The sequence below is a fragment of the Opisthocomus hoazin genome, chromosome 23 (genome assembly GCF_030867145.1).
Source record: "Opisthocomus hoazin isolate bOpiHoa1 chromosome 23, bOpiHoa1.hap1, whole genome shotgun sequence".
Lineage (NCBI taxonomy): Eukaryota > Metazoa > Chordata > Aves > Opisthocomiformes > Opisthocomidae > Opisthocomus > Opisthocomus hoazin.
This window is the reverse complement of record NC_134436.1, coordinates 3,204,046-3,231,672: the sequence shown is the minus strand read 5'-3', so window position 1 is coordinate 3,231,672 and position 27,627 is coordinate 3,204,046. Positions and strand designations below refer to the sequence as shown.

At 48.8% G+C, this 27,627-nt stretch overlaps 2 protein-coding genes across 3 annotated transcripts in view; both read right to left on the bottom strand.

Annotated features, from left to right (window-relative positions):
- The window catches only part of PFDN1 (prefoldin subunit 1), a 32,457-nt gene extending 14,425 nt beyond the window's left edge, over positions 1-18,032 (bottom strand). The window contains exons 1-4 of one of the 2 annotated variants that reach the window (XM_075442111.1): positions 17,923-18,032; positions 17,579-17,745; positions 14,863-14,997; positions 2,729-2,813 (exon numbers count right to left, since the gene is read on the bottom strand). In XM_075442111.1, coding sequence (XP_075298226.1) covers positions 2,729-2,813; positions 14,863-14,997; positions 17,579-17,745; positions 17,923-17,955 — 420 coding nt within the window. In that variant the 5' untranslated portion in view covers positions 17,956-18,032. The remainder of the gene's footprint in view (positions 1-2,728; positions 2,814-14,862; positions 14,998-17,578; positions 17,746-17,922) is intronic. The other variant, XM_075442113.1, reaches the window with a different exon arrangement.
- A 2,246-nt stretch (positions 18,033-20,278) lies between these two features.
- Positions 20,279-27,380, bottom strand: HBEGF (heparin binding EGF like growth factor). Its single transcript, XM_075442203.1, has 6 exons — positions 27,276-27,380; positions 26,765-26,935; positions 24,153-24,330; positions 22,084-22,239; positions 21,879-21,971; positions 20,279-20,745 (listed from the first exon to the last, which is right to left on the bottom strand). Exons 1-5 carry the CDS (start codon positions 27,316-27,318, stop codon positions 21,899-21,901), a joined length of 621 nt encoding a protein of 206 aa, XP_075298318.1. The 5' UTR covers positions 27,319-27,380; the 3' UTR covers positions 20,279-20,745; positions 21,879-21,898.
- Between the last annotated feature and the right edge of the window lie 247 nt (positions 27,381-27,627).

The following is a 27,627-nucleotide window of genomic DNA, read 5'->3' as shown; positions in this document are numbered from 1 at the left end:
ATGCATTGCAGTGGAGACTATCAGAGGAGGGAGAAAAGAAGCTTTCAAATCAGACGTAAAACCCCTCACTGTTTTCAAAGTTCACTCTGACAGCTGTGAATTTCAGGAAAACCAGTTCACTTCTCTGAAGCAGGTTAAAGCCCACATTTTCATGCACAGTCAGCACTCAGGAGCTCTCCTTGCTACACAGCCAGATGGATTTACAGAAGAGCTCAGCAGTGAATCCAGCCCTCTGTGCTGTGCTCCTCTGCAAATAGCACCAAGCTAGCAGTGAGAGCATTTCTCAAATTCAGGCTTGTATTAAAAATACACATTTCACAATATGTTGGCAATAGTGTCGTAATAGCAAGGCAAAATTGTTTCAAGCTCACGCTACATAAGTAACCAGATGAGCCACACCATACGGATACTGGAGGATTACTCTGACCAGCTTGATTCAACTATGCAAAGTGAGAAATGTGAGTAAATAAGGTAGTTAACAGTGTAAAATATAAACCTAAGCTTTAAAATCCTTCCAGTTTCAATAAGGAACGGAGGGAAGTTTTAACCTATCTTGGTTTGATCTTTGTTTACAATGCTGCAGTGGAAGCACAAGGTCACAAAGTTTCACATTCTTTCCTGCTTCTGTCACAATTTGTTTTCAGGACAGCAAAATCCCCTACTCCTGTGATAAGTGCTCTCTGATTTGGACTCAGGTATTTCCCCTGAAATCTCAATTTCCAGCCCTTGTCAGTCTAAGAACTTGTCCTCTTCCAGGGGGAATCCCAAGCCTAAGGAAAATCCTTTTCACAAAACTGCCAGCCAGCTGGAAGCAGCGTAGTTACAAGATGGACCTGAATGTTCACTTAAAAGACACTGTTGAAAGTTTTGGCAACCTCAGCCCTACTATGCATGGTTAAAAAGAAAAACCAACCCATGTGGCAAGCACCTTTCCACTCCCACCACTTTGAGACAGTCACTATTACTGGGACCTTCAATTCAGTGGCCGTAACCAGAGACTCAAGCAACAGGGAGCTACGAAGCAGAAAAACACATTTGCGAACCAGTCAGCTCCAAGGCTTTGTGTAAGAACGGCAAAGGTTATAATGTGGGGGGAATTCCATCCATTCTGCTGCACTCAGCAATCGGAAAGTTCAGGAGGCAAGATCAGTCCCCACCAGGAACAGGAAGAAACTAAGATGCACAGCTGAAGGGCACAGCGGCCAAGAAGCTGACCACAGTCCGATGGACCTGGCAGTAAGGGAGCCGATGGGCAGTTTGTAAACAGAGACTGTCAACCACACTCCAATCACTTCCAAATCCAGACGTGCTGCTACGAAGTTCTCCAACCCCAGTCACAGCACTGTCTTTGCGCAAAGCCACTGGCATCTGGGATGGCTCCAGTGTAGCCAGGATACAACCACTTTTATCACATAACCATAAAAATGACTGTGCCTTGTCTGCATTAACACCACTTTAAACATATAGCCTATCTATGGAGTACTTGTTTTCCCTGTGCAGAGAAAGTTCTCACAGCCGAACACACAAAACCCCTTAGTATCTGGCACTGAAAACATTCCAGGCAACACAACATATGGCGATGTGCTTGTCCTACAGCTCCCCAGGCAAGCCGAGTTTTAAGAAGGAATTTTAAAAAACACAAACTCTACTTCTACTTTAGTGTAAGCAGGAAAAAACGAAGGCAGAACTGCACAGGTCTGAGTAGGTTTGAGCACTGACTTCCTACCCCTGCTTGTCCCTACTTAACTGGTCTCCACACTCACTCTCCCTAAAACACTAGCAGATGAGATAAGCAGCTTGACACAGCTCAGACTTTGCTGTCTCTGTCACTCCCCAAAAGAAAAAGAACACAGTTTTGTATTAACTACATCTTAGGGGTGTTAAGAAAAAAAAAATACACTAGTGGCCTTGGAAAAGTACATTTTGAACATCTTCTCCGAAGAACTGTAAGCTGTACATGTAGCCACTAGAAGATAGTCCAGATTCACTAGATAACTTGTTTGAACATTGGAACTTGCGCAGACACTGCTTTATATTTCCTAGATATTCTTTTCTGCCTTGAATACTCCAACCAGATAAACATAAGAACACAGAAGTGCTCTGACCACATCATCAAAACAAAGTCCCATCTCCCCCTAGATCAGGTCTCCAACAGCAGCCACAAGTAGATGCCTAGGGCAGAGTAAGCACAGGGCAGGCGTACATGGTACTTCCTCCTCATACTTTCCCAGCCTCCAGACATTTTTAGCTCAGGGACTTCCTGAGCAGGATGCCATTTCTACATATTTGGTAATTCTCAATGGATTTCTCTTCCACGAATTTGTGCAATTGTCCTGGGGCAGTGTAAACTTTTAATAGCCACAGCACTACAGCGCGCACGCGCGCACACACACACACTCTTCTGCTGGTTTTAAACCTTGCTCCTACTAATCTCATTTAAAACCCTCACCCCTAGTTTTCATATCAGGACACACAGAGAACAAGCAATCTCTACTGGGATTGTAAATCTAGCAAATAAACCAAGTGACAAGTAACTTGTAGGTTACTTGTAACGGGCACTGTGTTACAAACCTTGTAACAGGCACTTGTTAAAGGCACTATGTTACGAACCTAGTTACAGTCCTTTAGAATGAAAAGCACCAGATAAAAACAAGCGATGTAGCAAATAGCATCTTGTCGACCTTCAATGTTCCACTTTCATCATCACTATTACCTGCCAAAAACTTACCTCTAATTCCTTAATTTTCTCTTCGGCTATTCTCTGTTTTTCTAAGAGCTGATTATGAATCACTCCTTTAGACTGAAGAATAAACCTACAAGCAAAAATGAAGAGACAGACAACTGTTGGATTTTTTTTTTTTTTTTTTTTTTTTTACACACCTGTTGCACACCTAGCTGCACACAGAGTTAAACTACAGTGATGTCTGCAAAGTATTGATCCTCAACCCACACGTTCTGGACAGAGGCAGAAGAAATTGCTGTGACAGCTCACACAAACCACCAGGCTGGCCTCAGAGACTTGCCCACTAATCTCACCCATGATTCGGGAGGAAGAAGATGGATGCACGCAGATCTTCCTCTACTATTCAGTGTCCTTGAATGATGTGAATGCAGTTCTTGCACACAGCTAGCAAGGGGAGTCTGTCATCACATTCCCTTCAAAGGGATCTAAATCAGTTGATGGCAAATAGTCAAGGAAGCCTCTTTCAATGGGTAAAATCCATTCATTACAAGTTAGTGCTCACAAGCTAAACAAACCCACATAATAAAAACAAAGCTTTCTACAGAGAAAGGCTGACAGAGTTAGGAGTGTTCAGCCTGGAGAAGAGAAGGCTCCGGGGTATTTCAGTACATAAAGGGCACTGGTAAGAAAGAGAGAGACTTTTTACCAGGTCCTGTAGTGACAGGACAAGGGGCAATGCTTTGAAACTGCAAGAGGGCAGGGTTAGACTGGACAACAGGAATAAATGTTTTACAGTGAGGGTGGTGAGACACTGGAACAGGTTGCTCAGAGGAGTTGTGGATGTCCCTTCCCTGGAAGTGTTCAAGGTCAGGTTTGAGGACGAGGCTTTGAGGAACCTGGTCCAGTGGAAGGTGTCCCTGCGCATGGCAGGGGGGTTGGACTGGATGGTCTGTGAAGGTCTCTTCCAACCCAAAACCTTCTGTGATTTAATGATACAGAGCCAGTAGCCTCCACCAGAAACACAGAGCCTTGGTACACCTGCCTTTACTTGAGCTTTCACAGCTCCCACTGCTCAGGGCTCGGCTTTAACACACCCCCTCACTGATCTCTGAATTCCCATGTTTTCTACATTCAGAGGGTTCTGTGGGGTGGGAAGTGGTCATTTTTAACTGAAATTGCAGCCACTGGTTTCAACTTGTTCTGTTTGTCAAGTGCCCAAGGAATTTGAAAGATGCATCCACAACATTTCACTCGCAGCAATCCTGCTTATCAGCATGCAAAAAACTGCCGGACTTGCTCAGAAGAGTCTCTGAGGAAGCACCGGCATACAAAGCAGCTCTCCAGCACGTGGCACTGGCATCCTACAAAGGTAAAGGACAACTAAGTTCAAATGAATTTTAGGAACCCTCCATGGCTGTTTTTTACCCTTCCAGACATAAAGAATGTACAAGCTGCAGATTCACCCCTTCCCTACTTAGAAAGTTCCCCAGGGGATTTAGAAGGAGCCCCCACAGGTCATACCAATGAGGTCAAGGTCTCCCTCCAGCACCAACTAGGGTCAATGTCTTCCTGCCAGGTGACAAGAGCTCATGCTTGAACAGTTAAAATGAGCAGCTTTAGACAGGGCAGAATCAGAGTGCATTCCCCGTCTGCTACAGAAAAATCTGAAATCAGTTTGTAGTGCCATCTCTCATGACAAACGACATTGTTAACATGTTTGCTCAGGGCCTGGTAAACACAAATCCAGATCTGCCACTTGGCTTGAAACCCAGCAAACTTTGCATCAGTGACGCAGCAGCCAAAAGGAAAACTACCTGCCACATGCATTCCTGAAATGCATGGGAGCAGAACTATGGTTAATTATAACAGGTTTCCAATTAAAACTCTTTGGTGCTACTATTAACTGCACTTAGCAATTGCTTCCTCCTCCTTCTCCCACTTCTCTCCCTTGCTCCACTTCACCTCCTCTTTTCTATAGTAACTTCCACTACATCTTTTACATTGCAGTTTTCCCAAATCTCTCCTCGTTTCTTTGCAGTCTCAGCTCGTGTTTATTATTGGTGTCATCTTTGTTCTACGTCTGTTCCTGTTCTTTACAACACAGCCCAATCCTACTCTCTTTGTCCCCCAATCCCTCCTCTTTCCATCAGATGCCCCCACAATCCAATTTCACCCAGTGGTAATGTTTTCAGGCCCAAGCACACACCAGCCTGAGGAAATAAAATGCAGTTTTTGCTCAGCCTTGTGAAAATCCAAGTCCATGACCACCCTTCTAGGAGAGAAGTTATTTACATTGCTATTAGATGCAAAGCCCAGATCCAAGGATCTTTTCAGGACCACCAGCAAACGTATCATTCTGACACCCTTACCTTGAGTGTGCAATAGCAGAACAAACAAACAGTAGCCTTGAAATATACACCCCCTGTAGATTTTGGAGCGAAGACTAAAATTTTGCCTTGCATCTGCAGTAGCTGCCATTAGTGAAAAATCAGAGTTGCAAGATGCCCTCTGTAAACACAGCCATCAGTCCTTTCCCATGTCACAGCTTCTCCAAGCCTATGTGTGTATATGAGTATTTCCTTAATTATTTCCTTTTGGGGTGGGGGGGGGGGGAGGGCAAAGAAGAACAGAATACCTTCACATTTGCTTCCCCAAATTGTATAGCAAGATCAATCATTTTGGTTTCACTGATGCCCCTGGTCTAAGAAACAAAGCTAAACACCAACCCAGCTTGATCAATTGTTCCCATGCTGCAGCTGGGAAGGTCCCTGCTGGGCTGCAGGCACTGAGCGATCCCAGCTGGCTGAAAACCACTATGGGCACTAAAACCTTTGAACAAACAAGCGACTGACTTCACTTCTATTCTGCAAATGTCAACAGCAGTCATCAGGGAAAATATCCTCTCTCACACACCCTTGCAATGCTCTGGCAGACACATGACAGCAAATTAAAATTGGATGGCCAAAGTTAGCGCTGACGAGACTTATGAGGGCAGTTGGGTACAAATACAACCACCCCAACTTTATTTGCCATAAAACAGTGGGTTAGAACCTGTGTCCGTTCACATGCTGGCTCAGAAGCACATCAAATGTCCCTGACTTGGCCAGCAGCATCCCGCTGAAGGTCTTCACCGATACTGGCTTCAAATCACTCAATTTCATTCCCTGCCGCAAGACCACTGAGTCCTCAGCCTAAAGTGCACAAGTGCTGCCGTGTAAGCTGTCAAAGGCCATTTTTCTGAAAGTTGAAGCTATAAATCCACACACAGTTAACTATCTAAATCTGTGGCTTTACTTTCCATCATAAGGACTCAAAAAACTCATCAGTGTTTTAGCTTCTACATTGGGATACACATATTATGGAGATCTTGACCAAAGTTTTTACCTAAGGAAATAATGTGGTTTACAGCAGCACTTGGAAAAGCAGAAGCTTGTTCTGCTCATTAGGTAGGAGGTGCTGCAGGGCACTTGCAATTAACCAGAGTTTAAATTTAATTTGGGTTTCCTTCTTCCAACTATCCTAAGTAAATATGCCAACTTAATGATTTTTTTTTTTCTCAGCAAGCTTGAGAAATAGGGCAGTGTCATTCTGCTGCCTGGTTTTAGTTAAATGTGGTTATTTTATTTATTAATTTCTAAGGTCATGAAAGAATGATGGGAGGTTCTGAGGACTTAGTTCTTCCCTGAGTGAGTTTGTGAACAAGCCTTTCAAACACATGAACTTCGTTCTCTGCCTGGAGGTACACCACCAGCTGAGAACTGGCCCCACATTAGAGTCACTGCATCACAGAGCTGAGGAGCTACTTTCTGCTCTATGACACTAAGCTTGGCAGATGACATGACTAACACCAACCCCTTGGAGCAGACCAGCACCGAAGAGCTACCTCCACAGATCGCTCTGCCACAGTCCATCATAGGAGGCTCCAAGCTCTGAGAGTTTGCACGTTGACCTGGGATGTCTTTTAAGTATTGATCATCCACAGAAGCCAAGCAGCAAACCAAATCCTCTTCCAGATAAGCGAGTTCACTCGCGTCTGCCTTCTTTCAGTGAAATGTCACAGCACACACCAATAGATCTGTCAAACATGACACCGAGAGTATCAAACATACAACAATGATTCACAAAAATGTTCAGCGCCACAGTGGCAATTAAAAAGCTTAGTAACAATCACCAGGAATGTTTTCACTGTTGTTAAATAACACCAGAAATACCTGGGTCAGAACAGACAAGTTCACCACATCTCAGTTGATCATGCATTTCAAAGGGAATGGATAGTAAAATCAGAGCAGGATTTGCCTTATTTCAGATACCTCACAATTTTTCCAGTGTCCACAGATAAAGGTAAAGACTCAAAACAAGACAATTAGAAAAGAAAGCTACAGAGAAGTGGGGTCCTTGAGGACAGCAACGCTCAGCCAAGCCTGGGGTGCCAAGAGTAGCTCTATAACAAGTGAAGCATTTGTGAATTGTCTGTACCTACATGCTCCAGTCTATTGGTGACTGCTGGTTCTTAAGTGACATACCAGGAGCAAAAATAGAGCACAAGCGAACTGAAAGAGAAACCTCACTCTAAATATTCCCACTTGTTTCTATTTTCCTCCCTCTGCTAGCTCCACATGGGGATTTTTGTTTCCCTAAGGCAGATAAAGCGGTTTATGTACTTTCTCGGACTCGTTGCTTGTTTCCTTCTGAAGGGAACTCTTACCCCTTCCCAGTTAGAAATTTCTAGATATCGTGCCCATTTGTTTAGTGTTTATACAGCACTCCCTTATGCCCTGGTCAAAATGACCTTCAGGCTCTAGTCAGACTGGTCAGCAATGCTGTCAACTTCATCATCTGTCTGCTCCTTTGTGTCACACATACACACCCACAAAGTGATGTTCATACAGTAGTAAGTAATTCCATAACTCAGTCTGTGCACAAAAATGTACTGTTTACTTGACTTTAAGACATAATATTAGATACTGAAAGATTTGTCTCTTAATGAATGATGTTATGGAGATGTTTGTTCAGCATATGCCACTCTTCATTATGACATACAAGTCATTAAAGTTATTAAAGGTGGAGTACTAGTGATGCTCACAGTTAGGGTTTTCCATTAAGAACCCCTATTTTCAATTACTTGCAACTGCAACCATCTTCAGCCTTTACATCTAAAGCCTTCAGTGGCAGGCATCTGTCCCAGACACAAGCACTCTCTCCTCTTCCCATTCTGGTTACAGAACATGGTTCAGGTGTTTCTCCTGCACCACTTGCCAGTGCAAGAGGCTGTTCATGTTAAAGTATTAAAACCAGAAGGGAAGGAGCCACACAGCAGGCCATGAGGCTCCCTCCCGCCATCTGCAAAGCAACTCTTCCCACTTGGGTCCATGCAGATCACTGCAAGAACCTGCGCAGGGTACCAGGGGAAGCCTTAGCTTCTCCCCCACCCAATACTAATATTCATACCTCTGTCTCATTTCAGAGAGAGACTATTTTACAAGTAGAAATGCTCCAGTGCTATTTTGCCAGAATAATGATGGATGACAGTCCTAAAAGTCCACTCAGCATGGCTCCCAGCTTACACAAAGGGTCATTACAACTTCAGCTCTATGGTTCTCATTGCACTTGGGAAACTCTCTATAAAAACTTAAGATACTGAAAAGAAAACAAGCTACTTTGTACAAAGCCATAACATTATTTTAACATGTTTATTTTATCTCTAAAACAACTAACATGCTGCGCTATAACACAGCACGGTCATTTTACATGGAATATCCTGCTCCTTGAAACCAAGCATTTGCATTGGACTACTCCATGAGAAAAGTTGAGCTAAGCCCAGTCATGCCCTTATCTATTTAAAGATGCTTTTTAATTCTGAACTTGCACTGCTGTTCAAGCTTTGAGCATACTCAGTAGGGGATTACTGCATTTTAAGTACTGTTCAAAGCCAATGGAAGAGAGGCTTCCAATGAGCTGATCCCAAGCAATCTAGCTTGATTGAACAGGAGCCAGCTGTACACAACTGCAAGCACCCACTAGTCCTCTTCCATTCTCCTAGGGTCTGCCTGTGCTTCTGCAAATGATTCCCTACACAGTTCATAACAGGCACTACTTATACCCCAGCAAATTCCAGTTTCAGTCATCCTAGATGAATTACCCAGTTCCAAACAAGACAAGGAAGCAATATTACAAAAAAAGGAAATTCATGACTAATTATAGTTTGGCTGCCACCCCTCAAGTCTAAGAGTTTCATATTTTTCAATCTGATTTTGAATTTTCCATTCAATATATCTTATGCCTTAACTAGGGCTCGTTCAGAAACGGATGGAGTTGGAACAGATGAGTTGAAACTTTTCCTACGTTTGCTTTGTGGTCTCACTGGGTCACTCTCAATATAGCTAAACCTAACTATTCCCCCCTCCTCCCCCACCAAAGCAGCACATACCTTAAAGTAAAACAAATCTTGCAGCTTATATTGGGAGGATTATATATGAATATAATCCGGAGCAGCAGTTTATAGTTCACGTGTCTTTTTACTACTGCACTCAGAGAGGTGGATATGCACCAGGAGCTGTTTGGGAAGGATACATGGGTTGAAGCATGCTGGCAGCATCACCTATGCATACTCAGCCTGACAGCACTGGAGCACTCACAGAGACCAGGATTAGTGGCACTGGAAGCAGTCCAAACCGAGTCTTATGTAGGCCACAACAAGGGTAACTTTTACTCAGATGAACGCTTGCAAACCATAAGCCTATTTACTTTAAGGAGCTAAAGGAAGAGAACAAGAAGTGCCACACTTTTTGCTTCCTCAGACCTCTCCACAGACAGGCCCAACATATCCATCCCATCCTGCTGAGGGGCAACCAGGTTTGTTCTAAACTTCAGGCCATGTTTACATTGAGTTTTCACTTTTTTTTTTTTTTTAGATCTGTCAATAGCTACAGTATATTATGTTACCTCAAGCCAAGATAGTAACACAGCTTGCAAACAGCAGTTTTTGCATTGCCAGACACTTAACTAGATGGCAGATTTATACCATTGTTCATGCTTGGTTCTTTAAAAAAAGAAAGCAGAAATATACCTCTAAGTGTGTATTAAATATAGCACAACTCAAAATAATAAAATAGTACCGTGGTCGTCTTTTTTGGAAGGCTCAATTGACATAAATGGAATTTAAAAAAAAAAAGCAAGCAAATGCCTCCTTTCTATCATGCAGGAATTAGTAACATTTGACATTCAAACCATGTGGGGAAAACAGTGCAAACAGGACAGCAGTTCATGGAGGTGAAATCTCCATGAGTAGCTTTTCCTCACTATATCCCCGGTTTAGTGATTTTAACTTCTAATTTTGCTTTAACGTAATTTTTTAGTATGTAGCAATGATGATCTGTAGCTTGTTCAAGCAAAGGAAACTCAAATGACTATAGCATGTCTACTAGCAGATGCACTTCAGACAGATTTTCTGCAGTCTAGGTTGTACCATATTTGAAAGTTGCAAGCAGCACAACACAAAAACAGTTTTTCCAATAACAGGAAGTCAAGATCTATATCTAAAGTATCCTATATTTTTAAGAATGCCCCACAAATTCCTAAGGAAGAACATTAAAAACAAAACAAAACCAAAGAACCCCACAACATCAAATGAACACGCACCTAGGAAAACACAAACAAGCAAATGTTGGTATGAACACCCCAGTCAACCAATCTTATAGAAATTTCTATCTTAAAGTTTTTTTTCTATAGGTAAATCATCTGTGATCAGAAAGGTGAACACTGCAGTAGCAAATGACATGGAGATACTGCTATACTACTGACAGGCAAATTTATGTTTACCATTCTCAGCAGCAGCCTTTCACTAAGAACCTATACAGGAAAACTTGAAAGATCAGCACACATCTCACAAAAAGCAAATCCATCCACGGCTGCAAGGAAAAAAAACACAATACAAAACAAAACACTTTGTGCCTTGCCCAGGAAGAAACCTTTGAAGTGCTAAGTGAGGAGGAAGACCCACCTATGGGCTTGTGGTTGTTAAATAGCACAGCCTTGGTTTCTGCACATAGCAAATCCTGCTACAACACATCATCAAAGCAAGCAGTACAGTAAACATTACAGAAGTGGATGTAAAGATAACCGAGTCAAAAAAATTCAAGCATAACACTAATACAGAGATATTTCTGGATGCCAGAGTTAAATTAGCTAACTAAAACAATCACACTGTTGTTTCCTAATCAGTAAGCACAAACTTCTTAGAATCAGCATTTGTGGACTGAAAAGGCTCGATGTTGTTTTGAAAATTGTTTCTTCTTAGCCTGATTTTTTTTTTAACTGGTTGAAACATTCTGCCAACTCAGCAAATAGTTTTGGAGAAAATAAAAATTTGAGACAGCAGTTGCAGCATTCCCGAGTTCAGTACTTTGGTTCTTAAGTTTCTTTACTAAACTTGTGTAAAATAGCAATCTCGTCCCACAGGATTGGTTTACTCATATTTTACTTCACTGTTTTAATGTAGGGGTCATGAATTAAACCCTCCTTCTTTCAGGCTTTGAACAGGCAGCCAGGACAGAGGATGCTCAGACCTAGACTTCTTGTTTATATTAAGGCTGTTCCACATAAAATTTATATATTATGTTGACATACACACATCAGACCAGAGACTGACTCCGGGTATCTCCACCCGACAGCTGTGCGCCCTGAGTGTTGGGTACCTTGTCACACCCTGCCCCGCTGGCTAGATATCCATTGACACCACACCTGGAAGGGCATCCCCACGCAAGACAGGGATACAACAGGAACTCTCCCAGTACTTCTTTGGTCCAGTGATTCAGCCATTCTCTGCCGCAGGAAAGCCAAATCTAAGTGCCTGCACTGAACCAGAGAAACAGTCCTATATTCTGACATAAGTGCTCTAGTACTCAGAATTTCCCAGGGACTCTAACCCTTGATTACATTTCCTTTAGGATATTGGGGAAAAGACTTCAAATCCACTAAATATTAAAATACATGGAAGTTTCTTGCTGTTTCAGAACATCACAGTGACATTTCAAGTGTTTGGAGATTTCAGAAATAAGAAAGTCATGTTTCATAACTTTTTTGCGAAGTCATTTGGCACAGCAAGCCACAAAAGCAGGAGCAGTTCAAGCTCCCCAATACATTTAATACTTGTCTAGCATGTATCTAGAGAGAACTTTGCACCACTGAAGCAACAGATGGGTTGCATTTGCAAGAGACCCCAGATTTCCTCTTTCTGGAGGCAGGGACAAAACAAAAGTGCCGTACTACGGCCCCTGCTCCCCACAACTGTCTGACTTCTAAACTGCTGCCCTGCAACTGCAAGACTTCTTGAAGGCTCTGGCATTTATACAGCAGCACATTGCCTATGGATCAAACCGTCTGTTCTAGCAACAGCAGCAGTCTGCGTGAGTAGAATATCTCTGTTCTGACCCTTATCTTCCCAGTTTAGATTCCATCTCCTTTACGTTTACTCAGGTAGCTCCTTGCTCTGTGCTGTCTAGACAACACACAGGGAAAAAGTTAGGGATAAGGAAAAGACAAATGGAACAGATTTGTTTGACTGTCATACTCCTAGTCCCACCAGAAAAACGTTCCTAAAGAGCTAAATGTCTCCAGGCAAGGGAGACAAGCATCAAGTAAAAGCTGTATTGCTAATCTTCTATCATAAAGTGCATGGAGTAGGGGGGAAGACTATAACCAACAGGTTTATTTCACACAGGGCTAAGTAAAACACCTATTTTTTAAAATTACCTATTATTTTTATTGTAAGACACTTTCTCCTGCTTATACATTTGAGAAACACTGACTTATCAGGTGCATCCACTCCACACCACTTCTCTGTCCAAAGATGACTTTTTAAAGAAATGTAGCTGTTTCCTAGAACTGGGCAGATACACTTCTTGCATGCAAGTCATGGAAATCATTTCTTCTCTGAAGTTTTAGTATTGCGTAGAGAAATTATGCAGAGCAACAGGGCAGAAGAGCTATAACTGGACCAACGTATCCAGGAGATTACAAGTGAGCAGCCCAAGGCAGCAGGAATAAGATCAAGAACTAAGTCGGTGAAGGGCTGGGGGGTGGCATGTTTGAGAAATGAGAGGATGCCAAGTTGGAAAAGGAGCCTGTGCGCAAAAAAACAAGCTCCCTTTCTGATGTGGAACAGAATCCAGCAGTCCAGACTCCCAGTATCCCACTATTGTCAGCAGTTAACCACAAAGCCCACTGACCAGCTGTGCTCCTCTGACATTCCTGATGAGCCAGGAAGACGATGACAACCAACTGGTGCCCCTTACTTCACTACACAAGTCAGACACCTGTACAGACTACTACTGCATTACCCCTGCATGCATCATTTTGATTTTTTCTTTCTGTGACAGCTCTGTAAGAAGATGTTGCAAACTTTTATAGGCCCACTCACTCTTAACACCATGAATAACATTGTTTAGGCTGCAATAAAAGTGAGCAGATCAAAATCAAGAACACCCTGAAATAAAAAAACACAACTGGGTGATAGAAAACCTTATGTCTTATGCACATGTGTCACGCCACGTAGCCTTTGATTCCTCCTGCATCATCTCCCAACACCTCCGGTCTTGTTCAATGTACAGCAGAAACAGTGGTCAAGTAGCAAGCAGCTGGACACAGATTTTATTTTCTTCGCAGTTCAGCATCTGATTGTACTTACTAGACATACAAGACTTATTGTGGAAAACAAAATCTTCCCTTTTTCAATAGCTAGATAGAGGAGCTTCAAGTTTATAAACTACATATTAACCAGAGGCTGATCGCAACATGCTTGTCTCTGGGATTCATTTAAGTATTGCAGCACCTGTCAGCTTCTCAGCAGCTGGGCTTCAGGGCTGAACTCTGCACAAAGTCTTACCCAAGGAGATGAGCGACAGAGAAGCCACTCAGATTTCACAGACCAGCCTATAGTTAGTAACTGAACCATAAAGATTAAGCGTTGTGTGTTCTACAGTTTTTTGAGTTTTTTGAAATGCGAGTGGAAAGCACAGTACAGCTACCATATTCTGCAGTGCTCATACACACATAAAAGTAAAAATGCAGCTACTACGGCTGTATCGGTAAGTGTGTGGTAGTGATCGCTGTCTTCAGGGGTTCACGAAAGAGCTTACAATGATTCATTATGACTCATTTAAAAAAAAATAACAAACAACAAGAATCACAGTGAAAGCAGGAATGCATTTAAATCCCAGGAACAATCAAGAATATTTAATCTTCTCTCAGGTTTCACTTGTGTATGGTTCAGCTACCAAAAATCTGAACCACTCTGAAAAAAAAAGTCAAAATCATATTATTACAGCTATCCCCATAAAACACTATACTTGCACAAAGTCATTTTATAGGGACAGCTGTAATATACTATACTTGCAGAAAACCTTGAACATAAAGTTGTGCTACAGTATTTGCTTGATTTTCACTTACAAAAATAAAGTAAAAGAAAGTATTCTCCCATTTGTTGTAGAAGTAAACTGATAAGGCAATACCAAATCAAAACTATCTATTTTGGCATGGCTCTAAAAACTGCAGTGCTCTCCTCACTGTGCTTAGCACAAGTGCCAGACATTTTTCTTCTGTAAATAAGGATCTTGTCCAGGTTCTGGGTTAAAAGAATGTAAAGAGAAAGGTTTGAAATATTCAGACAGAATTCTGAAGCTTAAACTTTCAGCATAGTTCTCAAAGCAACATGATGATATCAGTTCACAAATAGCTTAAGCAGAGATCCAGCATAGTGGTAGTTGTCTCAGGCTACGTAACAGGCCTTTCAAAAGAGTATGAAGTAACATAACTGAAATGTATTTGGCAAGATGCCACCACTCAGATGATATCCAAGCCTCATGGACATGTACAGTACACAGCAATTCATCATCTCATACTATGTGGCACTGACATTTCTTGTGTCAAGCCAAAAATAGATACAGCAAAAGTAAATTGAGCCCCACATGTGGAAGCCAGTAAGGCCTCTGCATGTTATACACACAACAATATTTAAAAAAAAAAAAAAAAAAAAAAAAGAGACCAAGTTGAGGAACAACAAATGGACTTTCACGGTGACCAGCGGTGCAGTGAAAGCCTCTCAGAAAGGAAGGAGGATCAAGACAGGGGCTCAGAGAACAAGAACTGCACAACGACTTTCCAAGTCATGCAGAAGCAAGTACCGAACTAGGCAGACTTCCTCCCAGGATGCAACAGACCACAGATTCTCAAGCCTCCAAATTGCATGAAGATCTGGAGTATCTTGTCCTATGGAAGTGTATGTACTAGTCCCCTGCACACAGCCCAAATCAGCAAAGCTGGAGAAAAAACAGAGCAACTCTATCAGAACACAGATTTTTAAGTAGCAGCTTAAATAGGTAAAAGAAAGGGGGGCAGAGTTGAGCACAGGAATAGTAGCACAAAACTTGTTTCAAAGAATTCAGCTATTCAAGCAAGCTGTCAGAAGAGCACCAATAATCAGAGCTGACACTGAGGCAGACCTCCACCCTTTCTGGATAACAAATTCACTAGAGCTCTAACATTTGCACGCTAGACTACACAAAAGAAATTGAAACATCCTAAGTATCCCTTTGGTGGCTGAACTCCCACATCTGCACAAGCCAATGAAGCCAACAAATTAAAAAAAATCTGCAATTCCACTTCACAGAACATGGCTTATATGTCCAGCAGAACCATAATTTAATAAAAGATTTCAGCAATAAATTCTCTACTAGTGGTTAGAGTGAGCTCCAAGAAGAGTGTCATGTCGTTGGTGCATGTTCTCCACACTAGGGAGTGACACAGATCATACCAGAGCATTACTGCCAATTGGCAAGGCAGCCTTCAGCCCCACAGACAGAACATGCAGAGCTCACAGTAACACTGTATGAAGCTAAGGCAAGAGAAAAAGAGAAAAAAAAAAATTTAAAACAGTGAGTGAATGAGTAGTATTCAGAGAAAGAGCACTTTCTTAATCTATATTTGCATAGCAACCAGTGCAACAAAGCCCATGAAGAGTTCAGCTTTTAAATACTACCATAATGCAGATACTTTTCTGATGGTGCCTCGTGGAGCAAGAGCTGCCTGCAGTGCTTAAGCCACCCTGTCTGGTCATGAACAGGTAAGCAAAAGATGACTGTCACTCCCGCAGCTGCTGCACACGGAGAAAGTGTAAATGGTTTAGGACACAAGGAAGCTAAGCGTCTCTTACTCCTAAGTGGGAGGCAGAAGCAGAAAGCAGGACAATGCATTTCATCCATAGCCGAAACACCATCTGCTGCCCACATCCGATTCACAATCAGCGTTATGCTAACAACCAACACACATTTTTAAGGTATCTTGAGGGAACTCTCCATATAGGAGAAATATTCTGTAGTTTTTGATTTTAAAAAAGCTTTAAAAAAGTTGCTGACTCCAGAATCATGTTCTACTCTTTGTCCGTCTGCTCTGTGACAAAATCAAACAGACAAAACCCTTATGAGCCGTCCCATGACTACTCCAAACATGAGTGTTTGCTATGCCTACAGCCTGCCTGGGTCAAATCAGTCACCTCTTGCAAGGGATGAAAATTCATCTCCTTTTAAGGTACCAGTTGCTAAAAACCCCACACAAACCCAACTTTTAATTCAGCTACATGGAAAAGTTTATTTACTGGGAGCCAAGACGAGGACTCTTATGTTGAACACCTCCATTAGCCTGGGTACAACTTAATCTGAAAATTCGCAGTAAAGGGCAACTACACACCATTCCTGGCTTCCCAGTCCTGCCACCTCCCTACAACTTGATTTAGAGATTGCGTGGTCTGATGGATCGAGGCACTTGTAGTCTGACCTGGCTCACCGCTTGGCCCTATGATCATCCACTTCGACACAAAAAAGGTGGGGTAAACACAGGGTGGGGAAGAGGTTGATACAATCACCCCTTTTGGCAGCTGTCAGAGCAGATTCAGTGTTTCGCAAAACCACATCGTGAGCTGAGCAGTCATCATTGTTACCCAACTCACAAGAGACACAAGAGAAAAATCGTAGTACTCTCAAATCAGAAACCTAGTGTGCTATTTACCAAGTAAGCACGTGTTTCAGATTTGAAGCCACTTCGTACGGTTGTCTATCAGAGGCTGCTGAAGTCAAACAGAAGTGTGCTGTGGAAGTTAATCAAAACACACTACTTCTGGTTTAAGGTGTTTCTTTTGACAGCCATCCAACACACTGAAGCACATCTTTCAGTGCATATGGGACTACCATGCTCACTTCCAAGGGTTTAAAAAAAATCAGGACAACACCCATTAGATCCATTCCCTGGCATGATACTGCAAAGGGCATTTCTGTAGAACACTGGTGCAAGCAAAGCCCTGAGCACATGAACTGCGCACAGGGTTTTTTGAAGAAGCCTGATCTAAACTACATTGGAAATGACTGAAGCCAGACAAATTTGTGAGAGCTACCTATCATTAGAATGCTGCTCTGCTAGTCTAGATTACAAACTTCCAAAAGGTGCCAGACGAGACCATCATGGCCAGTAGCAGAGCCAGTAAGCAAAACCACACAAAGCCAACATCATTTATAATGGTCCGTCTTCAAGGCATCCGGTAGCTAACCCAGTAAGTCTCACTGCATTCCCAGGCAGATTGTTGGAATTAAGAATGAAAGACAATGAGAAAAATGAAACAAGTGAACACACTGAGAGAAAGCTGGCATGTTCTCTGTAAAGGGCAGAGTCACCTGCCCGGGGCAGCAGCCCAGAGACCTCTTACATGCCACGGCTGTGAGGGTCTCCCCGTGCACAGGGCCACAGCCACCACCCACCCCGCTGAAGCAGCCAGGCAGACCAGATCAGCAAGCGAGCCAGCCACCCTGGCACAGCCTGGAAGCCCCCGCCATGGCCTGGGCAGGTACTCACATCCGCCCCACGCCCTCGTACATGCGGGTCTCGTCCACCAGCATCATGACCTCCGTGTCGGTGAGGTGGGCGTGCTTCTTGGTCTTGCTCAGCTGCTCGATCTGGATGTCGGCGAGCTTCACCTTCTGCTGCGTGTCTATCACCTTGGCCTGCAGCTCGGTGAAGGCCTGCGGGGGGAGAGAGCAGGGGCGATGGGGGGCGGCCCCGCCAGGCCGCGGCCAGCCGGCCCCGCGCTGCTGCAGCCGGGCGGCGGGGGCCGAACCGGCCCCGGGCCGCGGGAGAAGAGTGGACCGGGCAGACGCCGCCCGAGACGCAGCGGGAGACCACCGCGCAGGGCCTCCTACCTTCTTCAGCTCCAGGTCCACGGGCGCCGCCATCTTGTGCCCGCACGGCGCCTGCGCGGCGGGGAGCACCGGCACCGCGTGACGTTACGCAGCCCGCGGGGGCGGGCGGGCGGGAGGGAGACGCGGGACCTGGCAGCGGGGGGGGAGGGGGGCGGCGCGGGGCCGCTCCCCGGGCTGGGCTGCGGGGACGCCTTCTCGGGATGTGGGGGTCCCCGGCCCCGCCGCCTCAACGGGAGGCGGGGGACGCGCCGAGGGCGAAGCCGGGGAGGAGCGCAGCGGGCCCGGGCGTGCTTGGTGCCCTGGGCAGCCCTGAGGTGCCCCGCTCCCGCCCACCCCTCCCCGCTGCCCGAGCTGGCGGAGCTCTGCCGGGGCTGGGGGGCACCTCCCTGCCACCCGCCAGCACGGACACGGCCGCCCCGGCTGGCCTCGGGGTCCCCAAGGCGGGGAGCGCCAGGGACAGACCAAAAATCAGTCGCGGGTGCTAAAACACAACGGGAGCCGTGCTTCGTCAGCAGCACCCGGCAGCCAGACACGGCCTCGTCCTCTGGACCCGTGGAGATGCTGGCGGTGCTGGACTCCTGGGAGCCAGTGGCACGCCGGGGGAAGCTGACGTTGCAGCCTGCTTGCCGGGCAAGGGTACCGAGCCGGGCGGTGGGAGGCCCGGGGGCTCCCCGTGGACGGGCGGCAGTGCTTGCGACTGCTTCTGTCCGCGGGTGAATCGCCTGCGCTCCCTCCGGCCCGGGAGCTCCCCTTGGGGCTTGCCCAGACAGGCTCGGGTAAAGGGCGAGATCATGGTGAGGCCATCGGACGCCTTTTGGGCGAAGGCAGCAAAAGCTGAAGTGGCCAGCACGCCACTCTGCAGCCGGAGGTGGGCAGGGGGATCTTGCTGCAAAAGCCATATTAAAAAGCAGAGCGCAGGATTCAGCTTTCGGGAACTCGGCTCTCGTTGCCACCTGCTCCCAGCAGCGGCAGGGCTGGAGCAACAGGCAGCTCTGGGAAGAGGAGAAGCAGCAGCACAGCAAGGCAGGGACGCAGACAGGCAACCGGGAGCAGAAGCGCCTCCCGCACAGCAGATGGAGGCATTATTTGCTTAATAAACATTGGAAAAGGCCAAAGTTTGGAGTATCTGATTAAACTGGCACCCCCACAGCTTTAAGGCTCAGATTTCCACAAAGCAGAGCCAGTAACTTGTTTCCCTGGCTCTGGGACTCAGGCTGCTGGGTCTTTTACTTTGCCGGTGACAACACACAAGAGTGCCCGTTGTCACCCACCCACTTCCCATCTGCCATAGCTATGTACTTCAGCCCTTCTGTCTTGGGAAGCACTGGAAAGCCAAAGTATTGCTACATTCCCCCTTCCCACACCCCAGGCTTTGCTACCACAAAACTTACCAGCTGCACGAGAGATGAACCTACCCACTCACTTCCTAAGCAACCCCTCCCCACAGTGAGCATAAAGCTTATACCATATTTTACCAGTGATAAATTTTGGCTAAATTAGGCCAAAAAGCTCTGCAGACTACTTGCTGCCCAGCTTTAGTGCACATTGTAGGAGCAGGAGTGGAAAGCAGTAGCTTAGCACTCCCCTTTGAGAACTGAAATTTGACATCTGCTGAAGGGAAAGGGGCTAGAGGAAGGCAGGTTTCCTGCAGGGAGAAAGCCCTTTCTCTCTGCTTCAAGGCTCTCTACTAGAGCCAGCATCTCACCCTGATCTCAGCTACCCCTGGGGAAGATCAAGGAAAAGAAAAGAAGTGGTTTGGGAGTTGTTTTTACTGCAAAGTCGGGAACCAGTCCTGAACCACCACCTGAAGTGATGCTCACTGGAATGACTCCAGCCCCAGGAGCCTACAGCCACCCCAGGAACTGCTGGGATTCCCTGCAAGGGAAGTGTGAGTCCACCTCTTGATTTTTTTTTTTTTTTTTTTTAGCCAAACACTGACTTAAACCCATTTGGATTGATCAGTGGCCAGAATGGCTTCACTCATACCAGAGGCAGCTTTGCTTAATGAGCAGACACCCAAACATCACATCCATCCCTGGGCATCAGCTGGCAAAGATGCAAATCTCCACAGAAACACAGATGGGGCTGGCCTGGCTGCAGGCTCCTGCAGGACAGAACCTGCCACCAGCCAGTTGCACCATGCTGCTCTGCTGCACCCCAAAGACGGCACAAGCTGATCCAGCAACCCCAGCCATGCACTCAGGATCTCTGCCACTGTTTGCAATACCCCACTAGCAAGGGCATGTTGCTACATGCAGTCTTCAGAGGTCCAACTCCTTTCCGCCTCCATCATTAAATTAACAACCCAAACGTTTGTAACAAAGTGTTATTTATTAGAATTACATTGCACTTAAAAAATAAGGGAGGTCTGACCCTGTGATCTTGACCTACGTGAAGGACACAGGGCCAGACCTGCAATAAATATAAATACTATGTACAGTTTATCTAAAATAAATATATAATTTAAAATGAAAAATATCTTGTTAAATAGCTGTTACCCTCCCACCCCTCCTGCGCCTAAGAAAGCCCAGAGCCTGGTCTCCTCGCCTTTCACAGTTTGTTCCTCAGCATGCACTGCAGTGGATAGAGAGCTGCTGGAGAGCCCCTCTGCTGCCAGCTGGTCAGTGAGTGCCTCTCCTGAGCCCCCTCGTCCCAGAGATGGCCACCAAGCTCCCTGCAGTGACACCGCTGCCCGACCAGCCCCGAAGCAGGTCCTGTCCTGGTGCTCCAGTGAGCTCCCACCACACTGCGGGCTCCAAGAGACGGTGCTGGCTCCGTGGCTCTTGCCTCTTCCAGGAGGTAGAAGTGCATTAGTGCCGACCCCTGCAAGACAAGCAACAGGAGAGCTCACAACACAGCCCTGGGCCACTTTGCCCACCAAGCGGTTTGTGCATGGTGGGGCCACGGTGCCCATCCCACCCTGCCCAGCAGGAGAGCCCTCATGGCCACCAAAGCCACAACAGCAGCAGCCACTCGCCACCTTACAGGGCTGGACCTGGGAGGGTGGGAGCGAGGATGCCGGGGGAGCAGTGGCTAAGCATCCCACCCCACGTCCACCATGCTTCCCTTCCAGGAACCACAGCATGTTTCCCACTAGACACATCCACCCCAATAACCTTCAGGGCAGAAGGTACAGTGGTAAAAGCCTTGTGCTGAATCAACTTCCCCAAAATTCAACTCCTAGAAACAGCTAAAAATCCCACCCCCACCACTATCACCAACATTACAGAAATTCTTTGAAGGTATTACTTCATCCTTACAAAGAACAAAGGTTTTTCTTTTTTTTAAAAGAGAGAAGTAGCTGTAATATATATTGGCACATCTAACATCAGGGTTTGGACCAGACCAGAGGAAGTCTGCAAGCTTTCTAGCACCCAGCCATGTGGCCACCCCCCAGGCAGAGCACACCCCACCACCCACCCAGAGTAACATTGCATGGACAGTAAGATCCCCCTGTGCCCAGCTGCAAGGCACTGGTGCAAGTAATAAGCAGAGTGGGAGTGAAAAGAAAGGGGTGGGGTTTTTTTGATATATGTGTATGTATAAATAGAGGCAGTATCTAAGGAGGGGAAGTGACTCAGGGGGTCAGAAAGGGAGCAGAACAAGTGGGAAAAGAAAAGCCCCAGAAGCAGCTTCCCCACTGCCAAACATCCCCAAAGCATGCAGCGACAGGGCAAAGCAGGGACTTAAGGTTAGAAAGGAGGAGGTGGTGGTGGCCAGGGGTGTCAAGGGACAGAGGCTTGAGCAGGATGGGGAGGAAAGAGGGATGGAGCCTCACAGGGCAGCCCAGGGGCTCAGGCCAAATCCAGCCAGCTGCTTTTCCAAGCTCAAATTGCCTTCAGCTCCTGCCTAGTTCTAGCATGGGATCCACATAGTGGCCCCACCCAGCATGAACAAGCAGAGCCCCCAGATGCCCACCAACCCCATCACTGGCCCATGCCCAGTCAGGGTCTCACCTTGCCAGCACCTGGCATCCTCAGTGATTCACAGTGATGCCCAGCTTGATTTTCTCTTCGTTTTCTACATCGTAGCCACCCCTTTTGTGACACCTGTGAGGCCAAGCAAAGAGGTGCTCAGAGCATGCAGAAGTCCCTGCCACCCTCCCCTGCACGTGCTCTTCCCAGGGACACAGATCCAGTGGCTCAGCCCCATCCCACTCACCTGAGCATCAGCAGGGCTGCGATGATGACAAGGCACAGGGAGGATAGGATAACAGCAACAACAGCCAGTGCTGTGGTGTGGTCGTATGCGCTGGGGGGGTGCTCCACAGGTAGTGAGAGGCCATGGCATCTCTCTCCGTGATATCCTGGCTGGCATCTGGGCAAGAAGAAAAGTCTTAAAGGTTGCTGGTGACCAAGCACAGAAGGTCACTGGATCTCTCACACCCCCATGGAAAGGAGCTGCCTCTTTGCTCAGCCTTAGCCAGCACCCTGTCCATTCCTCTTGGTCCCCTCCCCTGAGCTGGGAGCTCTGGTGTCACCATCACCTCCCTGGTACTGTTAAATTAAGTTTCTCCTGCCCCAAGCACTGAATGAAGACTCCTAGAAAGGTTGAGCTCCCCCCAGTAGAAGGCACCGGGGTCTATGCTTTTCCCAATCATCCCCAGGCTGCCCAGACCACCTCTGGAAGCAGGAAGTTGCACACAAGAGAGCAGAGAAGCAGCTGGACTGGAGCTCAGCACTTCCCTCAGAGTAGGATGTCCCTACACAACCTGCCAGCCAGAGAGGTGCCACCTCCCTGCAGACTCAGGAGGTTACTCACAGAACAGAAATAACAATCCCCAGCAGAATTGCTAGGGGCCAACAATCCCCTAGTCTCAGCCTAGCCCTCCTGCCTGGCTCACAACAGCACCACATGTCAGTGTCACCTCCCAGCCATGGCAGTGAAGCTGGGCACAAGGCAGAGGTGCAGGACCCAGCCTGGCAGCACCCTCACCCCATGCCCCGGAGACTAGTGCATGGAAGCAGCAATCCAGGAGACCCTGCAACACAGGCAGCCAGCCACCAAGGGCAGCCACAATCAAGTGACACTGGCCAACATGAGGCCTCATTCCTAAAAACCATGATGGCTCTAGGGATATGTCACCCAGGGATGGGCCACCAGGCTGGAAAGACCCAGCCGGCCTGCAGACCCCTGCTGCTTGCCCATGACCCAGGTCCTCCCCCAGCCCCAGGGATTTGGGCAGGGGACTCCTGGCTGTCCGAGCCCCAGGCAGGGGGTGCTGAACCCCACATGGCACTGGGTCACTAGCCCAAGCTGAGCCAGCAGAGATCTGTTGTTGGCAGTCCTGAGCCCCCTGCGTGAGGGCCCAACTTCATGACAGCTTCCAGGCAGAGAGAAACTAAGCGGTTCAAGGAGCTATGCAGAGCCTGATCCCTGTGGATTGCACAGTGTGAGATCTTGTGGGTACCATGAGCCAGGGAGCTATTATCTTCCCCAGGCTCTGGGTGCAGGGCTGGGTGGCTCAGAAGATTGATAGCAAAGAACAAAGCTTCTTATATATCTGCCAGCTCAACCCCTGCCCACGTCAGCAGGGATCAGATGTGCACCCCTGGGTATCTCCTGCAGTAGCAGTGCTGGAGCCAGGTGCCCCAGCAGCAGGCAAACACTTTCTCCTCCACTTGCCTCGTCTATAGTCCCTGCTCTCTACCTGCATCCCAGGGGAGTGGAGGGGGGTACTCAGCCCTATCCTTCATCAGGGCCAAGGGACAGCTTGGGAATGGCTTTGGCAGACTGTCCACAAAGGTGCTACCTCCAATCTGCCTTGCTGGTGCCACAGCAGAGGTGCTCCTCCTGCCCGCACCAGTGTATCCCAACAGCCACAGGAGCCCCAAGCTCTCAGCCAAGGCTGGCAGCAGCAGGGGACAGGGGGACACAGGGTTACAGAGTCATGATCGGGTCTTGCAAACCAGACCCGCAGAAGACCTCGGCTGCGTGACCCCAGCCCCTGCTCACCATCCTCCAAACCCCATTGCCTCAGATACCGATGCAGCAGCTCAGCCAAAGCTCGCCGTGCCAGCAGGGGATGGTGGGTCTAAGTTCAGGATGGATTTTGGTGGGGGATGGACATTGCTCAAGCAGCAGAAGGAAGAGGCCAAGTCAGAGCCATCCCTGCATGGCCAGGGAACATGCACTAAAAATATCTCCTCTCCTTTTCCTCTGCCCAGCCCAGACAATTGGAGGAACCATGACTAAGGCTCTCCCAGCATAGGCACACACCAGCAACTCACATGCAGGAGGGAGCTCCCAGCTCTCGGATGTATTTGCATTCGCCGTGAATACAGAAATCCTTGTACTTCCGCAGGCATGGGTCTCTCTTCTTCCCCAGGCCTTTGCCTTTTCTTCTTTTATTGCCGTTCCCTTTTTTCTTAGGAGTAACCAGGCCTTGAGGCTTTGACAGGAAAGCAACTGGAAGACAATTTGGGAAGGAGAAAACAGCAGTCAGATCACCTCAGTGCATCAGCCAAAGCGAAGGCAGAGCAGCAAACCCAGGCTGCTGCAGCCAGCTCAGCCCTGGCACTCCTGCAGCCTTTTGTGTTATGATCTGCCCTGGAGCAGAGGGGGTTTTTCCTTTTTTTTTTTTTTTTTTTTTTTTTCTTTTCCAGCTTCTTACAAATATCATGGCCTTTCCGATTCATACGAACAATTCTGAAGGAAAGAAAGGAATCTAGGCAGGGGGGAACAGAGCTTTATGCATCTCAAATGTTGCTATTATATGCCCCAGTTTCCACTGGACACAGAAAATTCATAATTGCCCCTTTATCTGGCTTTTATTTCCCTGATGAGCACGGGTCTTTTATATGACCCTATTCATGGCTCTGATGGACTCTCCTTCCTGTGGGTACAAGCATGCCTTGCACATCCAGAATGGGATTAAGAGAGCAAGACTAACTTTATTTTTTGTTTTGCAGAGCCAAAGAGATGGCTAGGGCAGTGTTCCCATGAATTACAAAGGTATGCTTTAATTGCAGTGCAGAGACCAGTGCTTTCGGTGCAAGGCCAGCTGCCTGCTGGGTTGGTGGGAACCAGAGCACTGAGCTCCTCACCTGTACATGGACCGAAACCAGCAACCTTACTGGAGTAGCTTTAAGACCTGCAGAAGCCCCAAGAAATCAGCCCCCAGCTTAATCTCACAAGGTGCTGAGGTGCTAGCGAGCACTCACTGCTCCAAGCGTGACTTTTCAGCTCCCCTCGAACCATGCCTCTGAATAACTTTGGTGAGCCTGGGGAAATATGAACAAAGCCCTGCGCTGCTCGGGGAGGAGAGAGTGGCTGAGTCTAACCTGGCAAGTTGTAACCTGCCCAATTCCTTCTCAGCCACTTCCTGACGTAACCAAGGGCGTCCTCTCCCCGGCAAGCACCTCTCGTGCTGCAGCAGACCAGTTGCACACCTAGCAAGGTTATTTTGCTATTTCAACATCCTTCACACTACACCTAGAGAAAACCGATACTCCAGGAAACTCTGCAGCTTGGAGAAACCCCTGGATCCGGGTGAGGCCCAGGGCTCTGCCCCAGGCTGGCAGTGAAGGCTCTCTCCTCCCCTGTGGGTTATCTCCCGGCCGCAGCCAGCAGACACACAGTGCTGCTGACCCCCCCAAGCCACCTCCACTGTCATCACCCCTCCTCCTCAGGGCTCTGTCGCTTGAGACAGCCAGAGAAGATTTGGAAGATCTTACTAGTAGGAAAATGCGTCCAGCCCAGGTGAGCAGGGGACTGCTGCTGCTCTCCCCCTCTCAGACACCCTGGGGATTGGGCACAGCTTTCAACATAAAACAGATTTTTCTGACTAGCTCAGCTCAAGGTATCAAGAAAGTGGTCTGAGAGGCTGCAGCCTCAGTAACCAAATATCCACCATGGCCTCAGCCTGTCCCACAGATGCAAGTCACCCCATGCCGGCCAGATCGCTTGCTCTAGGACAGGGTCCCCTCCTCAGGATGATGCACAGAGGAGCAGGCTGGAGCTTCCCCCTCCCAGCACAAGGGGTAACCGTGTTTCCCGGAGTCTGCGTCCCCTTGGATGTGAGGGAGTCAGCCCAGTTTAGTGGGCTTTTTGCTAGTCTGATGGTACAGCCAGAAAGCAAAGAAAAACATGGAAAAATAGGGAAGATGACTGTATGGTGCAAAGCACGCTCCTCCTGCTGCCAGGTTACTGATCTCAGCCTGTCACATGCGCCAGGCACAGGTACAGGTCACCCTCCTTAGCCTGCAATGACTCCCCCCCATCCCACCCCCGTGAGAGTCCCCGGCACACTCTCTGGTCCCGAGCTGGGGCAGAGGTGCCAAGCATGACTGCCCAGCGAGCCTAACAGAGCAACAGTGTCCCCAACGCCCCCGTAGCAGGGCCCGCCGGCTGACTAACCCTGCCTAGGTATGAGGAGCAGCCGTGTGTAGGCGGCGGGTGAGTCACAGCGAGCCCCTCGCCGGCAGCAATTGGGCCACTATCTGGAAGGCAGCACGGGCCCACCAGTGGGGCTGCACACCTGCGGACAGGGGCTGCCCTGCCCCCCCCAGAAGGGCTCTGCCACCCATCTGCCCGAGGAGCTGGGGGGCCACAAACCCTCGGGACCCCCGTGCCAGGGACTCCAGGGTCACAGACAGCCCCTGGCACGAGGCGAGGGGCTGCCACGCGCTCCAGCCCCACGGGTGCTCGGTACCCGGGGACCGGGGGCTCCCCCACAGCCCCCTCCGAAGCACAGCCCGGATACCCGCGGGGCTGAGCCCTGCCAAGCCTGGCCCCTCCGAGGCCAACCGCTCCCCGCCCCGACCCCCAGCCCGGCCCCGCGCCCCCCGCCCCGACCCCCAGCCGCCCCGAACGCCCCGGCGGCGGCTCCGCCCGCCCGTACCTCTCGGCAGCTCGCTCAGGTCGTCCCCCGACGCCGCTCCGCTGCGCTCCTTCTCCGGGCTGCCGCCGAGCAGCGGGGCCGTAGCAGGGACCGGCTCCCCGCCGCCGCTCTTGTGCAGCACCTCGTTGTGCAGCTCGTCCCGGCCCAGCCCCCCCGCCGCCGCCGAGCACACTACGGGGAGGGGGAACGGTCAGGCGGCGCGGGTTGATCCGGCCCGGGACCCCCCCACGCGTGCCCGGGACGGAGGCTGAGCTCTCTGTCTGCTCCGACCCGCGCCCGGGACAGCGCTCCCCGCGCCTGGGACCCCGCACCCAGGACCCCCCGCCCGGGACGGGGACCGCGCTCCCCGCGCCTGGGACCCCGCACCCAGGACCCCCCGCCCGGGACGGGGACCGCGCTCTCCCTGCTCTGGACCCCCCGCCCGGGACCGCGCTCCCCGCGCCCGGGAGCCCGCACGCGTGCCCGGCGCCGGGGCCGCGTTGCCCGTGCCCCTCCCCGCGCGTTCCCGTACCTGCCGTCAGCAGCGCGTGGATCAGCACCGCCCGCCCGTCCATGGCCCGCGGGCAGACGGCTCCCGGCTGCTGCCGAAGCCCCGCTCCGCTCCGCTCAACCCCGCAGCGGCAGCCGCTCTCCAGCAGCGCGGCCCCGCGGCCGGTAGAAGGAGGCCGGCGGGGCGGGGCCGGGCTGGGAGGGGCGGGGCTTCCCGGACGCCCCGCCCCCCGGGAAGGGCTTCCCCGCCGCCTGGGGCGGGGGGGGAGCGGGGGCGCGGGGGACCCCTCGCCGCGGAGCTGCGGGAACCGGGGGGGGTGGCGGGTGGCGGTGGCGGCGTTCGTCAGGCAGCGCCGCCCTGGTCCCAGCCCCGG

Bases quoted from the DNA above. Each gene is read 5' to 3' on its own strand.
- HBEGF (XM_075442203.1), bottom strand. From the start codon at position 27,318: ATGGACGGGCGGGCGGTGCTGATCCACGCGCTGCTGACGGCAG. The intron at 22,240-24,152 runs GTGAGTTGCTGG...CTTCTTGCCCAG, and splicing joins CTGGGAGCTCCCTCCTGCAT to ATGCCAGCCAGGATATCACG. The intron at 21,972-22,083 runs GTGAGTGGGATG...TTGGCCTCACAG, and splicing joins GCAGCCCTGCTGATGCTCAG to GTGTCACAAAAGGGGTGGCT.